The 22,962-nt window shown below is 45.2% G+C and overlaps 1 protein-coding gene across 17 annotated transcripts in view; it reads left to right on the top strand.

Moving 5' to 3' along the window:
- Stk32b (serine/threonine kinase 32B) overlaps window positions 1-22,962 on the top strand; it is a 332,979-nt gene that overhangs the window by 246,871 nt on the left and 63,146 nt on the right. For all 17 annotated transcript variants that reach the window (XM_087187328.1, XM_013073058.3, XM_004847305.4 and 14 more), the window contains one exon: window positions 1,119-1,208. In XM_087187328.1, coding sequence (XP_087043454.1) covers window positions 1,119-1,208 — 90 coding nt within the window. The remainder of the gene's footprint in view (window positions 1-1,118; window positions 1,209-22,962) is intronic.

Raw genomic sequence — 22,962 nt, 5'->3', positions numbered from 1 at the left:
AACCCAAGTTCCAAGACATGTGGATGTGTGTTTGTGTAAACACAGGGAAAATGCTGGGGAAGCAACATAAATTGGTGTGATTTCATGGGGTAGAGGAGCTACACAAGGGCAGGGGTTAAAAAGGACTCAAAATCGAGTTCTGTGCTCTTTGACTTACAGCAATGAGCTGACATTCTTTCCAAAATGCGGATGCCAAACGTTTTAAAGAGAGGAAGAAATGAAAGAAAATCAAATGAAAGCTGGGTCCAAAGGCCCCAGATCCTCTCACGGTGGTGGTGTGCATGCTGTGTGTGGCCCGGGCCACAGCAAGGATGTGAACCTGCCTCTGTGTTAGTATGCAAAAAGGAGATGGGGGTGTGGGGCAGGTTGGGCCTGGCTGGAGAAAGTGGTTCTGAGCCGTGCCTTGGCAGGATAATATGCTACAGGCAAAGACTTATGCATCCCAGAAAATACCAGCTTCGCAACAGCACCTGAAGAGAATTACAGATCATTACTACATGAGAGCATTGCTGCAGCGTGTCACCTGGGGCTCTGGATGGGGCCCGGAGCAGCAGCATGCACACACTTCATGTTGGCAGCTGAGCCTGGGATGCAGGATGTGCATGTGACACCTGATGTCTTTGCCGTGTACCCTGGCCGATCATATCAGACACTCCCCTCTCCCAGGCCTGCCGTCATACCTGCTGCAGACAGTGTCCTCCTGTCTCTTGAAGGTGCTCTCCGAGTCCCCTCAAAGCCAATTTTCTGTATGCCACTTATCTACAAGATGTGATCCCAAACTATGGTGAAGTTTAAATATTTTAAAATATATTACAAGGGCCGGGGATTTAGCTCAGTGGTTCCTCCACCTGCCTCGCAAGCAGAAGGACCCAAGTTCAATCCCCACTACCAGAAAATACACTAAAGGACACTTTGCCATTAACCCTCTTCAAAATACTCACTTCAAAACATTTGTGGCCATTTATGTCAATTAAAAACATTATAGTGTGTCCTTATCCGCCTCATTCTGATACTTTCTCCCTACACTTCACCTTGCAGACCACAGGTTTCGACCACACAAGGAAAGAGTGCACCACCTATAGCTCCCACTAACTGAGTTTCTGTATCTGTCATTGCAGGACACGTTCACATAACAGACTTCAACATAGCAACCGTCATAAGGGGAGCAGAGAAGGCCTCCTCCATGGCTGGGACCAAGCCTTACATGGGTGAGTGTCCAGGGTCCACACCCAGGGCTTCCTTCCCCTCCAGCTTCCTGGTTGTCCCTCCATCCTACACCCACTCCTCCTGTTCCAAGGGTGTGCTGGTCTCTCTCCAGCTCTCTGCCTTTCCCTCGTTGTCTGCCCTGCTGGGAGGCCCTCCTCTCCAGGGTTTTCCAGAAAATCTTGGATCAGAATTGCACAGGTGGGACCAAAACAATCATTTTCTTTCCCATTGAAGTCCAGTAATATTGCCCGCATATAACTTGGTGTCGGTCATTTTGCCTCTCTATTCCTGGGTACATGGTGCTCTTTCAGTGCATAATTTCTTACTGGTTTTCCTGTTGGAACTTTTTATAGAAGCATCACTTTCCTATGTATTCTGTTCCCTTGCTTTATCTTTAAATGTCACCTGTTATTTGAATGTTGTGTCTTCTTTGCCAGTCTTCAGTATTTGTCAATTTCTCTCTAATACTTTTACTTCTTATTTCATTTTAAAAATTTTTCTCATTGTTATCTTTCTCTGAAGGTTTTATTTATTGTGTTCATTTGTTTTGTGTGTTTTCCAGTGAAATTTTTTCTGATACAATTTGTTTTTATTTCTATTTATTTTCTGGTATTCTTTTGCCTGATTTCTTAGGTTGCTTTTCATGTTTTGTTTAATTTTCTTCGTGTCTTTACTTTTAATTCTGAATGTTTATATTAGCTATCAATTCCTGTGTATCAAACTTTGTCAAAACTTAGGGTTGGAACAATAACAATGTATTATTCATCTGTGTTGGTTGGGGGAGGTTGCTATATCTGGCTGGGCTCACTGAAGCACATGCATTTAGCTGGAGGGGTGGGGTCAGCAGAGATGAGCAGACCTCTCTTCATGTCATCTCCCATCATCAAAGGACGCCTATGAGCATCTTCAGCTGGTGGACCACTTTCAAAATGGTGCACCCAAGCTCCACATACTGCCCAAGACTGCTTGTTCCTCATTCCTGAGCTTCAATTGGCCACAGTAAATCACATGACCAACCCTGTGGGAGGGACCCCAGGGCCATGGATACCAAAAGGCATGATCCACTGGGGACCATGCATGATACAACCAACCGCAATGCTTTTGACCTCTTTTGAAAAAGTTTGCAAACTTTTTATCTGTTTTGTTGGCACAACTTTCTAGTGTGCTTTCATTGTAACAGTATTATAATAATATTATATGAAATATGACTTTGATACTTTTCAGTCATTTATTTTTGAAGTGAAACATGTTTTCTTGAACTTTTAGAAGAAGATATGGATCAGGAGAGATTTGCTAGGTAAATGGAATCCATCATTGTGTAGTTTTATGGAGTATTAAAACCTAAAACCATCTGAGAGTTCCTGGCTCTCCTTCCTTATTTTTCTCTGGGCACCTTACCTCTGCATGTAGGGTCCCCATCCTGCTCCACTGTTGTCCATCCACAGATCTTCCTTAGGGCTCCTTCCTAGAAAGGCTGTGTGGTCGAGAATTTTGTGTCCGGAACTGGTTTGCTCCTTCAGAGCTCCCCCTTGGGGCCAGGAGAGTTCCTGCCAGGTCAACTGATCCGTGAACACCTGATGGCTGTTTTGGAGATCTTGGCTCTCCGGACCCTCAGTATGCTTTATTGCTGCTCTGTTTCTTTTTGTACAGAAGTCACCACCATGGAGGTCTTGTCATTATTGGTTTTTTTCCCACTCACGTGTATTTTGGGGATGTGAGGACAACTTAGCTTTAAAGTAAATACACCCAAGAGCTTTTGGTGTAGCGGTCTGTTTGCTCTGTCAGTTTGTATGAGCAGATTTGTAGAAATTCAGAGTCCACTTAGATAAGTTAAGTTGGTCAGGAAGCAATGGTAAGAACATGGTTTTGAGTGTTTGCTGTGTATCAGGCCCTGAGCTAAGTACTTCCCATCCGTAACTTCACTGGTTGCCCGGGAATAGGCGGATGGAGTCATTTATTCCTGTTTATAGGTGAGGGAGCAGAGGCTTGGAGAGCAGCGTGACTTCAAGTGGACATGGTTGGTGACTCAGACCCAGGTTGGTGTGACGATGAGCACCGAGCTCTGCGGTGCTGTCCGCCTGGCCTCAGTGACAGGGGCTGCCCTTAGCAGAAATGCCGGAAGCTGTGCACATTCCTGAGTTAGTTTTCCGAAAAGGTGTCCCTGGGACACTGGATACTCACTGCTACAGGCATTCCCTGCTGACCACCTTTCTGAAGTCCCTTCCAGAAGGATCTGGCACTGCTGCAACTGACCAAGGTGATCACTGCCTTTAGACTCAAGAGAAAAGAGACAAGCAGGACTCGGGGACTGATCAGGCGGGGAACAGAGTGAGGAGGGGCAATGCTGGCTGCTCGGGTGTTTGCATTGTGCAGCTGACGGATTATAGACCTGGGTTCACTGTAGGGAGAACATAGCAGCAGCCACAGGCTTGTGGGGTGATGGGGCTCCTGGGTGATGAGTCTGAACACAAGATCTCCATGGGGCCTCAGAGTAGCTAGGTGTTCAAGAGTCTGGGAGCAATGTACACTGCATGTGCTCATGGCCGCGGTCCAAGCACTAAGATGGCGCAGCAGAGGCCGGGCGGGATGCTGGGAATGTAGGAGAGGGCACACCAGCAGGGACACAGGAGTACCATACTAGACACCAAGGGCACGAGATACCCACAGTGCATGCTGAGGACACAGACCCCAGACAGCAGGCAGGAGCCCCCATTGGCAGCCTCCTCCATGATCCTACAAAGTAGCTGTGACTGTCTTCAGGCTGTTTCCAGAAAGCAAACTGAGCTCAAGGAATTTGATCCTGGTCCACTGGAGAAGTTCAGGGCCATTTCCCACCGGGCCCACCCGCCCTGCCTTTGACACCGAACCCTGCACATTTACCCCACAGAGACTCCACTTGGCCTCCCACTGAGCATGAGGCAGCTCCCCACCTTCAAGAGGAAGGAAACCCGAGTATTGTGGCCCTGCTATGCATCTGCTGCTGTGTTTCATCCTGTACATCCCTGCCCCTTCCCACAACAGGAAGGCCAGACTGTTGCCTTCTTGACAGAGCTCTAGAAGCAAAAAGCTGTGTCTCTCCGATGAGACAGAAGTTGGTGTCCAAGCTGTGCAGAAGATTTACAGCTGCTGCCATCCTAATTCAAAGAGCCTCTGGCCTGAGTTAATGAACAAGTGCCCAGAGGAAATCTGCGTGGCTCTGTGGGCATCCTGGCATTCCACATGGTTGTGTTTCAGAGGCTGCTGTGGTAACACTACAGGCAGTGAGTCTGGTGCAGAGGGTGGGAGAAAGGGAGTCTGTCTCACTGGAGTCTAATCCTGCAGGTCCCGGGGATGTGAATTCCTGATGCCAAGTGACAGATTTGCCCACTTCACTCATTTGAGCTGCCCAGTTCACAGGCTCAATAGCAAGCTCCCAGAATGTTCCAAACCCAGATTCAGGGAACTAGCTGATGAGTAAAGTCCCCACAGGTTGCCCACTAGGGATGATCCTGCAAGACGCATTTGCATAGAACTGAATTTTCATTCATTAGAAGAGCAGATGGGATTCACAATTGGAGAGGGGATGAAAACCCTCAAATGTGTCAGATTGGAAATCAGAAATGTTCTAGCCACCATCTAGGGCTTCAGTTTGTGAATTTGAGGAGCAAGAGAGCTGAGTTTACACATGACAAACATTTACAGAGTGCAGCGGAGGACCGGAGACCGGAAGGGGCATCCAGCTGCGGGCATGAAGCTCAGAACTGGTGGTGAGGTGGGCAGATGTGTGAGCGAAGTCTGGAGATCACAGTCAAGGGAGAAGGCAGGTGGCCACAGGAGGAGTCGTCCGGGAAGAGGGGAGGTGCATCTTTCATGGACAATTTCAGGATGAGCCTTTAGACACGGTGACAGCCTGAGCTGGACTCAAAGTGTGTGTTCTGTTGGGTCAGGACAGGGAGCAGTATGCAGACAGAGAGAAAGGCAAATGGGGGTGGAATTGTTATGTGCTGGGAGAACTAGCAGGGCCACTTTTCATAGCTTAAAAACTAAGAAGGAGAGAGAGAGGAGCCAGGCCACCAGAGCATGGGCCTCGGGTACCCTGGTAAGATCCAGAGGAGCCAGAGAGAGGTCAGTACCAGGACTGTCATGATGCGACTCATGAGGGTGACCTTGGAGTAGCCATGGAGGCTAGGCTGTCCAGGGTGGGGCCAGAGGACGTGAGGCCTCACTGTGGGCCAAATTTGATGTCTCCTGCCTGGTGGCTGGGTGGTGGGCTGGGGTCAATCTTGTCACCCATCACAATGCATTACGTGTTCACAGCCAGGAGACACTCAGGAAATGCTGACTCCCAGACAGAGGGGCTCCCGGTGTCCTCACCTGGAAGTGGGATTGGCATCGTTCACAGTGTGCCCCACGGTGGTCAGTGACAGTGTGTTGTCCTCAGGGCAGAAGGCACAGTGCCTGAGGATGACGGGCACTCCACACTGATAGCTGGTCCTCTTGCTGTTGCCAGCATCAGTCCTTCGCTGTGGTTGCTCATTTGGGATGTAAGTGGGAGCCTGAGCCACGGCTGACCATCCCTGGCCTGACGGAGCACACAGTCTAGTGAGGGAAACAATCCCAAAGGAGTCCTACTTTCCTACTGGTGCAGGTGTCTGGGAGAAGATGGCACAGGTGCAGAGCTGGTTGGTCCTCGCTGCATATCAGCTCCTCCCCCAAGGAGGCTGGGCGAGGAAATCAAGATGCCAGGGTGGGTCCCCTTGGCGAAATGCTCACACTCTCCTTGTAGAAATAACTGCAGCTAAGGACATGGAGGCGGCTTCCTGCACCACAGAAAGTGGCAAGGCCAGCATTCAACCCTGGGTCAGTGGGACTCCTACCCCTTGTCTTCTGTGGGAACCTGCCCTTCCTTCCTCCCCTCCTTCCTCCCCTCCTTCCTTCCCTCCTTCCTTACTCCTTCCCTCCCTTTCTTCAGGGAGCACCTAGTGTTCCAGAGACTGAAATGACAACTGTGAACGAAACCGGCAATACCCATGCCTTCGCTGGTGATAGACGTGGTCACTTTAAAAATCTGCGAACTATTTTGTAGTGTAAGATTTCTTTTGAGGGATAATTCTCATGTCCTAAAATGTATTCTTTACTGAGTTCTTTGATTCAGACAAACACATACAGCCATGTAAGCACCACAGCTGAGACAGACAAAGTCCTGCACCTCACTGATCCCTCTGTGTGCAGTCCTTGGCAACCAAGGTATAGGTGGGGAGCCATGTGGGCAGAGCCTTCTGATCTCCTTTTCCCTCAGAATGATGTGTGGGAGCTCTGCTCATGCCATGTGTCCCAGCAGCCTCTTCCTGTCTTTCATTGAGCAGAACTCCGTCGGTGAATACACACACAATTGCCCATTCATCATCCCCTGAGGGGCTTTCGAGTTGTTTCCAGGTTATGTAATTACTCATAAAACCATTTGCATTCATATACATTTGCAAACAGGTTTTTGTACAAACAGAAGTTTTCGCGTCGCCATAGTAACTACCTGATAAGTTTATACTTCTCCATAATAACTACTTATGAGTAGGACTGTCACCAGATCATATGGTGAGTGTAGGTTTAACTTTCTAAGAAACTGCCCGACATTTCCCTGGTGACTGGACCGTTTTACATTCCCACAGGCACTGTGGGAGAGATCCAGCTGCCCAGAATCCTTGCCAGTCCTTGATATCGTCCTGTTGTTGGTGTTGCTAGCCATTCAGATAGGTGGGGAGTGGATTTAACTTGCAAACCCCCACTCCATACGGTGCTGAGCATTTTTTACCTGCCTGTTTGCCCATGCATCTTTTGTGCAATGTATCTGTTCAAAGCATTTGCCCGGTAATTTTTTGGATTTGGGGGGATCTTTTCCCTTATAATAATTTTTATTGTGAACAGGTAACCAAAAGAAGTCAGTTATTTCTAATACTAGGGTAATATAAACCTTGATTTCTAATGATGAGGCTGTACATTAAACATCTCATAGGAAATTTAACCAAATAGTCTCAATTTGTAAATCAAATACTCCGCCCTTATGTGTCAGAGTTCATCCATCATTTTTTGTTTGTTGAGTTGGTTTTTTAATTATTAAGTTTTAAGGGTTCTTTATATTTCCTTTATCAGATATGTATTTTGCAAATATTTTCTTCAAGTCCATGGCTTGGCATCCTAGTGTCTTAAAAGAATCTTTTAAAAGGCAAAAGCTGTAATTTGATGAAGTCCAGTTTTGCACCTTTACATTTATTGAGCATGTGTTTGGTGTTACAAGTAACCCTATTTTTCTTACAGGAGGTCACAAAGATTTTCTCATCCACTCTTCATGGAAGTGCAATACTTTGGGGCCTTGCATGTAGAGGTGCAGTCCATTTCCAGTTAATTTTGGAACATGATAGGTGGTGTGGCACTGGCTTTCTCAGGCTTCCAGTACTATGCGTTGAAAATATTTTCACTTTTCTAATAAGTGACCTTTGCAACTGTGTCAAAACTCAATTGGCCATAAATGCCAGAGTCTATTTCTGAATTCTGTTCTGTTTCATCAATCTGTTTGTTTATGCTTTAGCTAGAATCACATTTTCATGTAGCTTCATAATAATACTTGACATCAAGAACTGAGAATCCTTCAAGCCCTTTTCTTCTTCTCAAAGCTATCTTGGCTGTGCTGGACCCTTTGCTACATCCTTTGCCTTTCCACATAAATTTTAGAACCAAGTTGCTGATTTCTACAAAAACAACACAAAGCACTTTGGCTGGATTTTTGTTGGGATTGCATTGAATCTATGTTTCATTCCAGAGAAAAGTGCCTGCATAGCAGTGTGGAATCTTCCAACCATGAGCATAGAATATTTTTCCAGATACTGGTATTAAATCATCTTGAATTCTTTCCTCCACGCTGTATAGTATTCAGCATACAGATTTGCCACACATTTTGTTACACTTGTACTTAGGTATTGAGAATTTGGAGGGCTACTCCTGATGTTACTATTTTAAAATGTAAGTTCTCAATCATTAATTTCAAATTTTTAGAAATATAATTGATTTTTATATTGACCTTATATCTTGTGACTTTTCTAAATTCATTTATCAGTTCTAGCAGCTTCTCTTAGTCAATTATTTTTTTTTTTTTTTTTTTTTTTTTTTTTTTGGTACCGGGGATCAAACTCGGGTCCTTGAGCTTCTTAGTCAATTTTTAATCACAGGAAATTTAACCAATAAATTTATAAATCCAGTACTCTGCCCTTGTCTGCCAGAGTTCATCCATCATTTTTATTTGTTTCTTGAGATTTCTACATATACAACCATGTTTGAAGGTAGAGTTTTATTTCCTCTTTTTCATTGTATGTATCTTCCTCCCTTTGTCCTGTGACCTTAGCTAGAACATTTGACAAACTTGTCTTGATCCTGATTTAAGTTAGAAAGCATTTCATATTTTACCATCCAGTGTTAAGTCAGCTGTGTGGTGGTGGTGGTGGTAGTTAAACCACTGATAATTGAATCCAAGGTCTCATCAGCCCAGGCAAGCACTCTGAGCTACATCCCTAGCCCTTTTTAAAATGTTTATTTTGAGACAGGGTCTTGTTTAGTTGCCCGGGCTGGCCTTACACTTATGATCTTCCTGCCTCAGCTTCTTGAGTACCTGAGATTAAATAGTAAATTCTCTGTAAATGTTCCCTATCAAGTGGAAGAAATTCCTTCTATTTCCAGTTTTGGTGTTTCTTTTAAATCATAAATGCACGTTGAATTTTGCCAAATAGGCTTTCTGGATCTATTGAGATAATGAGATGGTTTTGCTTCTATACTCTGTTGAAATACTTTGTTGATTTTGAGATGCTGAACCAGCCTGAACATTCCCAGAATAAACCCCATTAGTCATGATGGCATTCCTTTTTTATGTAGCTGGAATCAATTTGCTAATATCTTGTTCACAATATTTACATCTACATTCATGAGGAATATTCATCTATATTCCCATAACAATTTTGAGTGGTTTGAGTATCAGCATACTGCTGGCAACATAAGACAAGTTGAGAGATGTTCCCTTTGCTTCTGTTTTCTGAAAAAAATGTGCAGAATTGGGATTATTTCTACATGACTTGATAAACTTGTCCAGTGAAGACATTTAGGCCTGAGATTTCTTTGCCACAAAGTTTTTAAATGTGAATTCAAATTTCTACAAATAAGTAAATTTTAAGCAAAATTTGGTAGTTTACATCTTTCAAAGAATTTGCCTATTTCATCTAAATTTTCAGATATTTGGGCATACGTTATTTATAATACTCCCTTCTTATTCTTTTAATGAGAGTAGATTCCACAACGATGGCCCCTCTTTCATTCCCAAATTGGTTATTTGCACTTTTCCCTCTGATTTTCCTGGCCATTCTGGTTAGTTTATCCTATTTATTGATTTGCTTAATGAGCCAGTTTTTTGGGGGGTTTTTTTGTTTGTTTGTTTTGGTACCGGGGATTGAACTTGGGTCCTTGCGTGAGCCAGTTTTTAATCTTTACTGAATTCACTTATTTTTCTATTTTCCATTTTATTGATTTTTTCCTCTCTTCATAATTTTCTTCTTGCTACTTAATTTGGGCTTCATTTGTTCTTATTCTGTTTTCTTAAGGTGGAAGTCTACTAATTTCAGACTTGTGTTCTGTTGCAATGTAAGCATTCAGTGCTATAAATTTCAAGCCTAGCCTTAACTGTGCCCCACAAGTTTTGATATGTTATGTTTTCATTTTCTTTCAGTTACAAACATTTCCTGCAGGGCCAGGGATTTAGCTCAGTGGTTTCGCAGCCTGCTGCCCAAGCGCAAGGACCCGAGTTTGATCCCTGGTACCAAAAAAAAAAAAAAAAAATTCCTGCAATATTTGTATATTCTTCATATATTTTTCTGTTATTGAGATCCAACTTAATTCTGTGAGGTTCTTTTTAATTGACAAAGTTTGTCCTGTGGTCTACATGGCATATTTTGGTGAATATTCCTTGCATACTTGCAAATAATGTGTACTTTCTTGCATCTCATGTGTTCTTTAAATGTCAGTTGGGTCAAGATGTTTGGTAGTGTTGCTTAGGTCTTTTTTATGTCTATATTGATTTTCTGTCTACTTCTATACCAGTAACTAAGATAAGAGTGTTGACATTCCTAACTTCAGTAGAATTGTAAATTTCCCTATTTTTCCTTGCACTTCCGTTTTGTCTTGTGTATTTTGATGCTGTGTTGGAAGATGTGCACATGTGTAGGATGGTTTATATCTTCTTGGTAAATTGCCCAATTTGTCATTATATCATGTCCTTCTTATTCCTTGTTCTGAAGTCTACATTGTCTGACACAATTGTCCCTGGGACTCAATGAAAGACTGGTTCCTGGACTGACCCCACCCCATCCCTAGCATACCAACATTCACAGATGCTCAAATCCCCCATGTAAAATGGTACAGTATTCCCATATAACCTCTGTACATCTTCCTATATCCTTTACTTTACATCATCTCTAGATGATTATAACACGGAGTAAATACAAAGAAACTCCATGAAAAAGTTCTTTTATTCTATTTGCCTAGGGAATAATGACGAGGAAAAAGTCTTTACATGTTCAGAACAGATGCAATTATTTTCTGAGTATCTTCATTTCGTGGTTGGTTGGCCTGTGGATGCAGAACCAGTAAGTACAGAGGGCCCAATTATATTAGCATACCAAATTTGGCTTTCTTTAGTCTTTGCATGATATATTCATTAGTGTGCTGGTAAATGTTTAGCAAGTAGTTCTCCAGTGAACAAAAGAGAAAGTCTTGATTTGTAGATTGTGGTGTTTTCAGTGATACAAGCACTCCCACTGTGGCTGACTTCAGTTACCAACATGACATCCTCACGCACAATGACAGTGAGCCCTGGTGAGCCAGCATAAACCTGCTCTACCACGGCCCTGACAATATCTTTTCCCATCTTTTATTTTTACCCCATCTTGGTATCTTTATATTTCAGGTAGGTTTCCTATAACCAGTCTTTTTTATGTAGCCAAACAGCCTTTTCTTTTTATTGACATTATACCATTTGTCCTTAATGTAATTATTGATATGGTTGGGTTTTAAGCTATCATCTTGCTTTTTCTTCCATTCATACCACTTAATCTTTGTTCCCTTTCTTCTGCCTTATCTGAGATTTGGTCATTATTATTTATGATTCTGCTCTAATTTCTCTATTAGCTTAGTATTTGTACTTTAAAGAAATACAGAAATCGTCTTAGATTTGCAATATATACATTACCAATTAATCAGAATCTACTTTGAAATATGTACGATATACAAATCTCATAATAATATATTCTTAAATCCTGCCTCCTATCATTTGTTTTATTTGCTATAAATACATAATTCACTGATTTTATTTTTGCTTCTAGTATCTAATTACATTTTGTTGTGGTTAAAAAGAAGGAAAACTGTGTATATTTATGTTCTTTTTCTCATTTTCAGTATTCAAATAAGGAAAAACTTTGTATATTTATTCTCTTTTTCTCATTTTCGATATTCTTCAACTCCTTGTGTAGCTTCAATTCTACTTGCAGGCTTCATTTCCTTGCAATGAAAATCTAATGGTAATTAATTCTTTCCTGTTTTCAATTTTTGCATTGGGAAATTATTTCTCTTGCATTTTTAAAACATATATTAATTGGATACATAATTCTAAATTAATAGTTTTTTCTCCTTTAGCACTTAAATATGTCTCCCATTGCTCCTGACTTGCAACTATTCCTGATAATAAATCTGCAGCATTTCCTATCTTTGTTCCTCTGTATGTACAATGGCTTCTTCCTTGAGCTGCCTTCAAGATTTTCTCTGTATCTTTTGTTTTAGATATGATATACTTGAATGTATTGAATTTTGTTTTCATTTTTTTACATTTATTCCAGTTGATGCTCTCTGACTTTCTTGAATATCTAGTCTGATAACTCATCATTTCTGGAAAATTCTTCATCATTATCTCTGTAAATATTTTTTTCTGACCCACTCTTTACCTGTTCACGCTGCTTCCGGGATTTCAATCATGTGTATGTTAGGCTTTTGATATTTTACTCCACAGCCTTTAGATACTCTGTTCTTTTATTTTCCCTACTTTGTTTTCTCAGAATTTCACTTTAGGTTGCTTCTTCTGACCTCTCCTCAGGTCTCTGTGTGATCCTGACAGAGGCATCTTCATTCCAAGCACTAAGTTCATTGGGGTTTAGCATTTTCATCTGATTATTTATATAGTTTCCCTCTTTCTGTTGAAATCCTCCTGTGTTAATATGTGCCCTCCACTTTTCCGCTAGCAACTTTGAAATATTTTAAATTCCTTGTCTGTTAGCTTCAACTTCTGGTTCCCATCTGGACATGGTTCTCTTGATTTCTTTTTCTCTTTACAGTGAGGTTTGGTTTTGGCTTTGTCTAGTGTCTTCCAGCTTTTGGTTAAAGTTTAGACATCAAATGTAAGACCAGTTTTACGCCTGGAATGACCATGGCATCTGTGCTCCTTGCCTTCAGTTGTGTCTGGGGAGGACCTAGTCAGTTTAATCCACCGCTGGGTTTGATTTGGGTTTCCTTATTGTCATGGTTGTTTTCAGTACACAACCTCTGCAGTGATATTGAGATCCCATAGGGCTTGCCTCAGTGTTCCTGTTCCACCTTCACTTGAGAGTTTGCCTGGAGACCTGGACCTCTTCATGTTTTTTTTCTTCTGTCATAGGTTTCTGTTTCCTGGTTCTTGACTCCAGCTGCCTGGGGTGGTTGGGGGCAAATCGTGGTGTTAGCTGTTTTGCTTCAGCCTCAGGTTCTGTGTCTATGGGTCTTGAGCATCTCAGGGGTATTTATCTTGCCTCTCTCCCAACAGTAGGAACCACTAGCTGTCTGGGCCCAGGATGGTTTTCTGTCCTTTTCCCATGGCAGAGGTTATTTTTCTGTACCATCCCCTTCCCTCATGAATATTTGTCCATACCCTGTAGTGATAGAGTCTTTTGCCATTCTGCCAGTAGCCTAAGGCCTCCGTTCCATCAGGGCATTGAGAAATGGGTTGAGGAAGGGCACCAGGCCTCTTCAGAAGTGTTGGCTGTTTTCTCCCCTAAGGCCCTATGTCCTCAAGGCAAGCTTCTGTGGTCTCCTTTCCTATCCCAATCTCTTTCATGAGTACATAGTGAGGCTGCAGAAAAGAAATTGTGTGTGGATGCAAATTCCCCATGTACCTGGACAAACAGAGGTTCAATTCCCTCACTGAAGCCCACACACTGCCTTTAGCATTCATTAAGCATTTTAGATGCAATCTTGCCCTCTCTGGGTTATTCCTGTCTTCTTTCCATGGCACCCCCAGGGGGAGCCAGTACTCACATCCCTGCCTGTGCAGGAGGCTCCTGACCTCCAGACTTCAAGACCGTGGGGTTCCAGAGCCATATGTTGGTACAGATTAACCAGCTTCCTCTCATTGTTAGGCCAGATGTGACACTCCAACTTCTACACTGTAAACACAGCAGATTCATTTGAGATCTTTAGGAGAATTCCAGTGGAAAAGAGAGACCATGATGGGGTAGATGAGTTAGACTGGAAGAGCCCTAAGTAATGTGGCTAAGAAAGTTACTTGAGAATGAGTCAGTGCTGTTCCGTAAAAGGAATGTGAAAGCATTGCAGGGAGACAGAGCTGCATTTGCCAAGGCCCAGAGGAACTTGGCCAACAGAACCAAAGGAAAGTTTGTGTGTCCTCAGCAAATATGGTTCTGTGGATTTTTCTTTCTCTGCACAGTGGATTTGCTGAACAAAGCAAGCAAGGAGGAGGGACTTTAGGCGTGGTCAGACTACAGTATCTGTGTGCCACAGTAGGGCTTTGGGTTTCTATAGCAAGCTCAGAGAGAAATGGTAAAGAGCATTCATTACATTGGCAAACAGAGAATGCGGAATCCTTTTAGGGAGTGGCCTTAAGGCTGAGCATCCTCAACCTGAAAACCTGAAATCCAAACTACGCCAAAACTCAAAACATTTTGAGTGCTGATATGATGCCATAAGTGAAAGAAATCTATACTTGACCTCATGACAGATCACAGTCAAAACACAGGTGCACTAAAAATGTTGTTTACATTACCTTCAGGCTACGTGTGTAATGTGTGTATCAAACCTAAAGGATTTCATGTTAGAGCTGAGTCCCATCATCAGATATCTCATTTTACACATACAAATACTCCAGAGCCTTGGGGGAAGAAATAAATTCAAAAACACTTCTGGTCCCAAGCATTGTGGAGAAGGGATATTCAACCAGTATGGAAAGTAAGTTTTCCACCGTCATGAGATGCTAGTTGGAAGCTTATCTCCAGCCTCACATATTAACTTTGTAAAATGCACTGATCTAATCTGTGCCTCCAGATAGAACATCACTGTCCATAAAAACCTTTTTTTTCAGTCTGCTAGCTGAATTGGATACATTTAACATGAAGCCATTTTCTGGTATTTGATCAGGATTTATTTCTGCATCTCATCAGAGCTTTCCTGTTTATCCATCAGCCAGTTAAACTTCTCCTCCTCTTCCTCTTCCCATGCAGATTTTGAAATCCTAATGGTCAAGGGCTGAGTGGTTTCTTACACTTTAATGAAATCAGTTTTCTGTTATTATTAATGCTATTCACACCCCTAGAAAGAGAGAAATTATCAGGCTAGTGTGGTGGTTTCTTTTATCTCAAATTAACATGTACAAGTGTGATACCTCAGTTCATCCCGCTAGCTAAGACCAGAGAAAATTAAATTAGCCCTGAGGATTCAGAGAGAGGCAGGGCATGCTGCTTATCTCTGCTCCCCACAGCTTCTTGGTTCACTGTAATGCAAAGAATGATGACTGAGGTCTTGAGTCATTTGGGGAACGTGTGCAGCATGTACTTCCCATTTATGCCTCTCACTGGCCATGCAATAATGAGTTGACATACTAAAACTCAGCTCACATCTGTTGGGAACTTGCTTTGTGGCAGTCTCGGAACTAAGCACACACATTATCACATATGTTACTTCATTCTGTGAACTCCAAGGCTTGCTCACAGCTGAAGTACTTGCCTGGTGACTGACAGCCAGCCAAAGCAGCCAGGACTCAGGGACTTCAAAGTCTCTGCTACTCAGATGCGATGAGCATCTGCTTCTAGACCAGCTTCATGATAACCCTGAAGACCTGAAGCTGACTTAGTCATGTCCCTGTCCCCCAGAGCTCACAGCCCAGTGAGGAAGTTGGATATGAATCCCATTTGCTGAAATTCTACATGATTGGTGCTGCAAGGAGGAATAGACAAGAGTGGGAAAGAATCTAGGACATAGATGGAGATCCTGGACTGAGAGAGGATGAAAGAGGGGAATGGGGGAATCATAATAAGAGACGTGATGAATACTCAGGGAGGGATGAAATTTCACCTGAGTCTTGAAGTATGAATAGGAGTTCATGAAAACAGGGTAAAGATTATCAGGAAGGTCAATCATAAAAGGTTTAAAATAATGCATGTCCTTTTCTTTGAAGTTGGCACAGTGATTGAACTGAGGACAGTAGCCAGCTATGAGGCTGTGGTTGGGATGGCTGGGGCCTGTTTGAGGAAGTTTTCAGGCTAGCATTGTGAAATTTCTTGTATAGGAAATAGGAAAACTTTTAATGACTGTAGCATGTGATTTGAATGTGGAAATAGTACTACAACGATAATTTAAGGTAAAACTTACAAGTATGGAGCTGAGGCTGAGCAGCAACTCCTCTGCAGCCCTGACCTCTCCTTTCATGGATCCACTGACTTTCGGAGGTCTCTTGGGGCAGGCGGAGGTGGGGGTAAATGGCACCAGGCTGGAGGCCATCAGGGGAGCGAGGGAGCTGGCGTGAGTGCAGGCAGAGACGAAAAAGGGCCAGCAGAGAGGTGGAGAGGAGGGGAGGGCAACAGGACTAGAATCAGAGATCCAACGGAGCAAGGACTGAGACTGAGAAGAGAGGAAAGAGGGCTGTCCGGGAGGGAGGCGTCTGGCTGGGTCAGGGAAGTGTGCCGTGTCCATGGGGCCTGTAGGTGGAGGTGTCCAGGGAGGGCTGGCTGCACAGTCCTGGCCGCCCTGAGGCTGCAACGTCACGCTGGAGGCATGGTCTTGCCGTGACAGCATCAGTGGGAAGGAGAAATGAGTTCTAATCCTGGCTGGGCCAGATGACACTGGAGAACTCCAACAGGCCTTGGCTTCCGTGTCTGTAACATTTTGGGAAGGAGAGAACTGATCTCCAAGGCCCTTGCTGGCTCGGATACACGGTGCAACGTTCAGGGTCCAGCAGGGAGTACAGACCTGCAGAACCAGGGCCAGAATCCCTGTGGACCCACAGGCTGGATGTTGAATGGCATTTCACACTTGGCTGCAGCCATCCAACCCGCAGCAATATTCACAGAGCTAAAGCAGCAGGCTGAGAACAATAATTGAGGAGGTTATTGTATTTTTTCATATTTTTAGTCTAATGAGGAAAGAAACTCTGCATGGGTGGCAAATTCCACCAAATGCATATTTACATCTCTGAGGGGAAGAAAGACAACCTCTTTCAGGAGACTCTGCATGCCCTTGCTCTCCTGGAAGGCCAGTTATGAGAATCCCTGATGTCCCTTGGAATTAAACTCGTTTTCCATTTTAAACTTGCTCAGCTGCTGGTGGAGATACTGAGGTGAGGATGATCTTCCACACCCCTGGGCCATGCTGGGCACAGCCAAAGTCCCATGGCACCCGTGCCCACCCAGCATGTTCGTGGGAATCCACTAAGCACACGCCATGTGCCTGGCACTGCTGCAGGCCCTGGGGAGTCAGCAGGGAAGGGGAGAGGCCCCGGGGGAGCGTGAGCGAGGACCAGATTCCAGAGGCTTTCAAGCCATCCTTACTAATGTGCACATTAGTGGTGAAAACCACTAATGTTTCTTTTGGGCTATGCTGAAACCCTAATTTCCTCAACTGCACACTTTCAAGCTCTTCGTACATACTCTTGGGTTTGGTTCCAACTGAATTATCAAGTTTACTCCACTGGTCACGGGAAGATTTTGGAATATAAGATACATAAACAATGCACAGTACCGTGTGTGGATGGCTTTTGTTTTACACATAAAGGTAGCCTGAATTGATGGAGAATAAGTGGTCCCTGCAGGAGTGAGAGCTAGGTTCTGGCCGTCACTCTGATTGCCCCAGGAAATTGGAAGAGGCTGGGTTCACTTACAGCTCAGAGCCTCATTGTCCGGGTCCCCTTGAGCATTTGGCTTAATCTCCCCAAGCCTCAGTTTCCTGAAATGGACATAGTAATAGCCCTCTCATCACTAAGGTCCTCCTGAGGATAGGATGAGGTAAAGCCCGTGAGACAGCATTGTCTTGGCATCTAGCAGTCCTCTGTTGGTTTGCATTCCAGGGAGAAAGTAATATATACACAGAATGTGCTTTCTGGCACAGGATAGATGCTCAATACATGGCTGCTTTAGTGTGGCAACTACTGGTGCTACAAACAGAGCTGCTTTTCATGGTAATAATGGAGCAGCTGTATCGAGCTGCAGGCTTCAGATTTTAGAGATGCCATTTCAGTCCAGGGTCACCACTCACCGTCTCCATGGCTGTATATGCCCTTGGCCTCCCTAGACCTGTTTCTACAACTACAGCCTAGGACACCTCAAGGATGGGACAGGTGGCACATGAACGAGTCTTTGTGCCCTCCAAAGCTCTGCACAAACGCTGCACACAATGATGACACTGAGAGTTGTACTTTCCAAGTTGCCATTTCTGGACACAGCGTTGGCTGTTCCCCTCCCCCAATAAGGGCACTGGAAGAAGTTGCTGTTGTTTCTTCCTGGAAGGCCCTGTACACCATAATATAAGAAGGTGCATCCAGATCTTGGATCCTGGACACCCTTTCCAGAAGTGGGCACGGGCTATTCTTAGTATTTACTTAGTTGTCATTTGTTGTCCAGGTGCCCCTGGAGTCCTTTGTCCCAGGCCTGAGTGTTGGCCCAGAGCATCTCAGTGGGATGCCTGAGCAGCTAACCCAGATTCCATGCAGTTGTGAAGATGAATTAATACTTGCTAAGCACTTGAAACAAGGTTTTGGCCCATAGCAGCTGCTCCTTAAAGACTGGCTATTTTTATTAGCAGTATGTGAAAAGGTTAGAACAGGACTTGGCACATAGGAAGAGTGATATAAGCTTTTGCTGTTTTTACCATGATCATTTTTTCAGTCAACAAAATTTTCCTAAATGGAATACCAGAGAAAATAAATAGTCCTTTCCCTCAAGGAACCTGGAGTCTAGAGAGAAAGCAGACCGGAGAGAAAAATACAACAGGACAATAGGAGGTGGAGAGAGTGGAGGGCAAAGAGGAGGTGGGGAGGAAATAAAGGCAGCCCAGATGTAAGTCCACACATTCAGCGATGCATGGGAAGACATAAGTTCCTGGAGGACACAATCCTGGTGCTGTACCTTTGTTGACAGAGCCCAGCACAGAGGAAAGAGAGGCACAGAGATCAAGATGGGGTGTGCCAGGAACAAACAGCACAAAGCATGAGAAGCTGGAGCCTGGCATGGCTAGGAGCAGTCACGGTGGCACAATGTTTGTCCCCATGCATTCTTTACTTCCCAGTGTTTCAGGTACCCATGGTCAACTGTGGTCCAAAAATGTTTATCTTTTTTTTTTTTTTTGGTACCGGGGATCAAACTCGAGTCCTTATGCTTGCGCAGCAGGCAGCGAAACAAAAATGTTAAATGAAGGATTCCACAAGTAAAGTGTTCGGAAGTTTTTAATTGTGCAGCATTCTGAATAATGTAATAGAATCCCACTCCACCCAGCCCTGGGGTGAATCACCCCTTTTGTCTGGTGTGCACCTGCTGTATACATTACCCTCCTGTTAGTCACTTAACTGTCTGAGGTATCAGATCAACCGTCATAGGACCTCCACGCTTTTGTTCAGTAACCTTTTCGTGGCAGCCTAAGGCCACATCACAATGCCCACATCATCCATCTCTCTTCCTCTGATCATGTGGGCTTCTGTCTCACATCATAAGAAGAGTTAGTACAATATAGTAAGATATTTTCTGAGAGAAAGAGGCCACATTCACATAACTTTTGTTGCAACCTATTCTTAGACTTGTTCTGTTTTGTTATTAGTTATTGCTCTTAACTCCTGACTGCACCTGGTTCCTCAGTTATCATGGGTGTGTATGCATAGGAATAAACAGTGTACACAGGGAGTGCTGCCATTGGGATTCTAGGCATCCACTGATTGCTATACAGCTGGGCCCAGACCCATGCAGATGCTGAGGAGCCCAAGTTCTGGGCTCTAGAATCTGGAGTCACCTTCTAGGCCACGTCAGACCCCAGCCCCAGCACCTACAGTGCTCCTCCAAAGAAGAAAAGCAGAAAAAATTCCAGGATCAAGTCGGACACATTTCCACACCACACCTGCTGTTGCATTGGGCTCCTCTGAGATGCCCCCCAAGTACGTTGTCACGCGACAGACTCTGAGGAGGCCAGCAGGGAAGAAAGTGGCCCAGCCTCATTGCCCAGGCGGTTTGGACCCCAGTCTTCCCCTCCTCTGGCATCAGTGAGCCTCCAGTGCTGGTGGTGTTACAAGGATCAGTGTGTGAAGCCAGTTATGGCAGGATGTCCTGCAGGAGCATCCTTTGTGGGCTGAGTCTCACATCAGAAAGCTGAGATGGATGAGGGGTCTGCAGGAGATAGGAGGGGAGGCTGCTGTCAGAACCAAGGTGTGAGCTGGGGAGGAAGCAGAACCACCTAGAACTGCCAGCCACACGTTACAGTGACGAGCATGGACACTCTGAAGCCTGGAGCCAGCACCGGGAGGTCTAGACTCCTCCCCGGAGAGGGTAAAGAGGTGCCCAAGGCAAGTCACTCTGCTTTCTCCCGCCTGTGGCCAATCTAACAAGGAGGGGACATGACAGTGGTTTTCCAAGCACCTGTCACCTCTGCCAGGCTGACCTCCCGAAAGCCCAAAAGCTGTTTCTACTTCCCAGGCAGCTGTCAAAAAGCGGCACCCGCTGCACAGCCTCAGGGGTGAAAGAGCCAATAGACACACATTTATTAAGTGCTTGCTTGTACCTGGGTGAGTACCAAGCAACTCAGTCCCTCCTAGGGGTCCCCTGAATGGAAGAAAGAATTCTGCTGTCAGAAAACCCAGACCTGCTGGACAGGTAACTGACTTGGGCATTTCTTACCCTTGCAGGGGTTGTGGCCAAGAAGCAAATCTCTAGTGTTATGAAAGAACAGAGATTCTTTTGTTCACAGTCCTGAAGAATAGTGCCCCATATCAAGGTGTGGGCAGGGTGAGGCTCCCCGGGAGGATCTCAGGAGACTCTTTCCCACTTCTTTCAATTTCTGGGGGCTCCTGGGTGCTTCTCTTGGGTTTGAGGCTCCAACACCCCAGTCTCTGCCTCTGTCTCCAAGTTCTATGTTCTTTCTCTTACAAAGACATCAGCCATTGGTTTTAGGGCCCAATATAAATCTAGGACGATTTTTATCTTGAGACCCTTAACTTATTTACACCTGCAGAAACTCTATTTCCAAATAGAGCCCCATTCACAGGTGCAAGGCTCGGATGTGGACGTATCTTAGGGGTGCTCCCGTTCAGCCTCAACCTTCCCATCCTCCCGGTACCCATCTCACTGCATGGCTGTGAGGGTTTGAGAGGCAGCAGGCATAAACCCCGGCACCCCCCGGCCGTCACGATGGCCGGTGCTCATCCATCCACATGTGGAGGATGTCATCAGGAACAGGGCTGTGACTGTCCTTCCAGCTCTAACCCTGCATGACTCCCTCAAGTCTAAGTGCTACGGTTCCCCACCACCAGAGTGGTAATTTTGGTGTCATAGGGATTAAGACATAAATGCTGTTCGTGTTGTGTCATGAACCCCAACTATGCGGGGGGGGAGAGAATGCCACCTTCCCTATCAGTGCAGACATTTGCCACTTGACTGCTCCTGACAGCTGGAGCAGGATAAATCACCCGGGGAATTTCCCTCGAATTCCAAGTGGACTCGGGGATGCTGGGCATGAAGGGGACTCGTGGGTGTCACCGAGCCACACGCACCCATTCCTGCATCCAAGGGAGCTGTTGGAGGTGGTGGTGGGCAGACTAGCTGCTGTCCAGGCCCAAGGAAGTTCAGTCCGGCACCACATGGACCCTCTCCCAGAACTCTGGGGACAGAAGGAAGAGGGACAGGGCATGACTCCTGCAGGGATGGACTACCCTGTGCATTAGAGCTCAGCTCTGGGCGTGGTGGTGGCATCCAGGTGGGATCCTGAATAGCACACCTCCGGGCCTTGCATGTGCTGGAAAATCAGTAAATATTTGCTCCCCAGTGGCTTAAGGAAAAGGAAGCTCACAGACCTGGGAGTCAGCCTAATCTAGGATGGACAAGAAAGGACAGATAAAAAGATAGAAAAAATACAGAACCTACAGGGTTTGGAGGCCAGTGGTCTGGACTGAGGAGGAGGGAGTTTAGGATGGTCCCCAGGCCTCTGGGTGGGTGGTGGGGTGGCAAAGCAAGACAGAGGAAGAGCAGGTCTGAGTGACAATCCGAGCCCGATCAACCATGCCCCGTGTTTGCAGAGCATCACGCCCAGCGATGGGCATGTCGTGTGCTATGTAGTCCTCACCACAGGCCGATGATAGCCATTCTTACTACCCACGTTTACAAAAGGAGAGGTTAAGGCACTTGTCGGCCTCTGCTCCAACCAAGCCACCTGTCTTCCTGTCTCCCCGCATGCCGCCGCCGTGGTTCCTTTGTGTTACATAACCTAAAGGGACACTTCCTGAAACCCCTCATTTCATCATCCCTGGGGTGACCCTGAGGATAGCTTTGTAGTGAAAGAATGTTGAATCACGCCTTATTTCAAACAGCAGTACAAAGATTTTGTAAATAGAGAGGGGAAGAGGGGTTGAAGGGAGAGAGGGAGAGGAGGGGAATGGGAAAAAAAGAAGCAAGATATATCATGACAGGTACAAATTCCCTATGACGAATGCTCTCATTGTGTATATCTAAAATGCACAAATAAAACACACCAAACAAACAGGGGTACTGCAAAAGGGTAAGCATTTCTCAGCTGTGTACTCCCTGGCTGTGTGCTTTCCTTCACACCCATACCACTCTCTGAACCTGATCCTGTGTCACATGGTAACAGTCGCCAAAGGCTCTTATAAAGACAGCCCGTGAGTGAGAGAGAGCATGCTGTCAAATACAAAGCAAGAGGAGAATCCACAGATCAGACCCCAGTGTCCAGCTGCCCACCCACCGCCTGCTCTTCCCCCATCCGGCCCTTTCCTCCCTGGCCAACTCTGCCTGGAAGTGGAGTGGAGACAGCTTCAGTCCCAACACATGTGACTGCACGGACAGGCTGCAGCGGCTCTGACAGCTGTGAAATGAAATTATCTCCACGAGTTAATGTGCTGGGATTATCAGCATCTTACACAATCATCCAGGAAGCCAGCGAGAGCAGGGAGACCTTGGGATGCGCTCCTGCTGGGGACCCCCAGAGGGATGTGGTCCCCAATATAATTAGGGTACATCACATTTGGGCTACTATCCTTCACTTTCTTTCTTATCTTGGTGAAATCAACGTAACATAAACGAGCCGTGGCCAAGTGTACAATTCAGTGGTATTGAGTACACTTGCAATGTTGGGCGACCGTCATGTGTATCTAGTTCCCAAGTGTTTCATGCCTCAAAGGGACCACAGCCCCTTAAAGCAGCTGCTCCCACTCCCCGCCCCATATTTTGC

This window comes from Heterocephalus glaber, unplaced genomic scaffold (genome assembly GCF_053883595.1).
Source record: "Heterocephalus glaber isolate CG9 unplaced genomic scaffold, H.glaber_assembly_v1.0 deba00001509, whole genome shotgun sequence".
NCBI classification, from domain to species: Eukaryota; Metazoa; Chordata; class Mammalia; order Rodentia; family Bathyergidae; genus Heterocephalus; species Heterocephalus glaber.
This window is presented reverse-complemented; position numbering and strand designations above follow the sequence as displayed.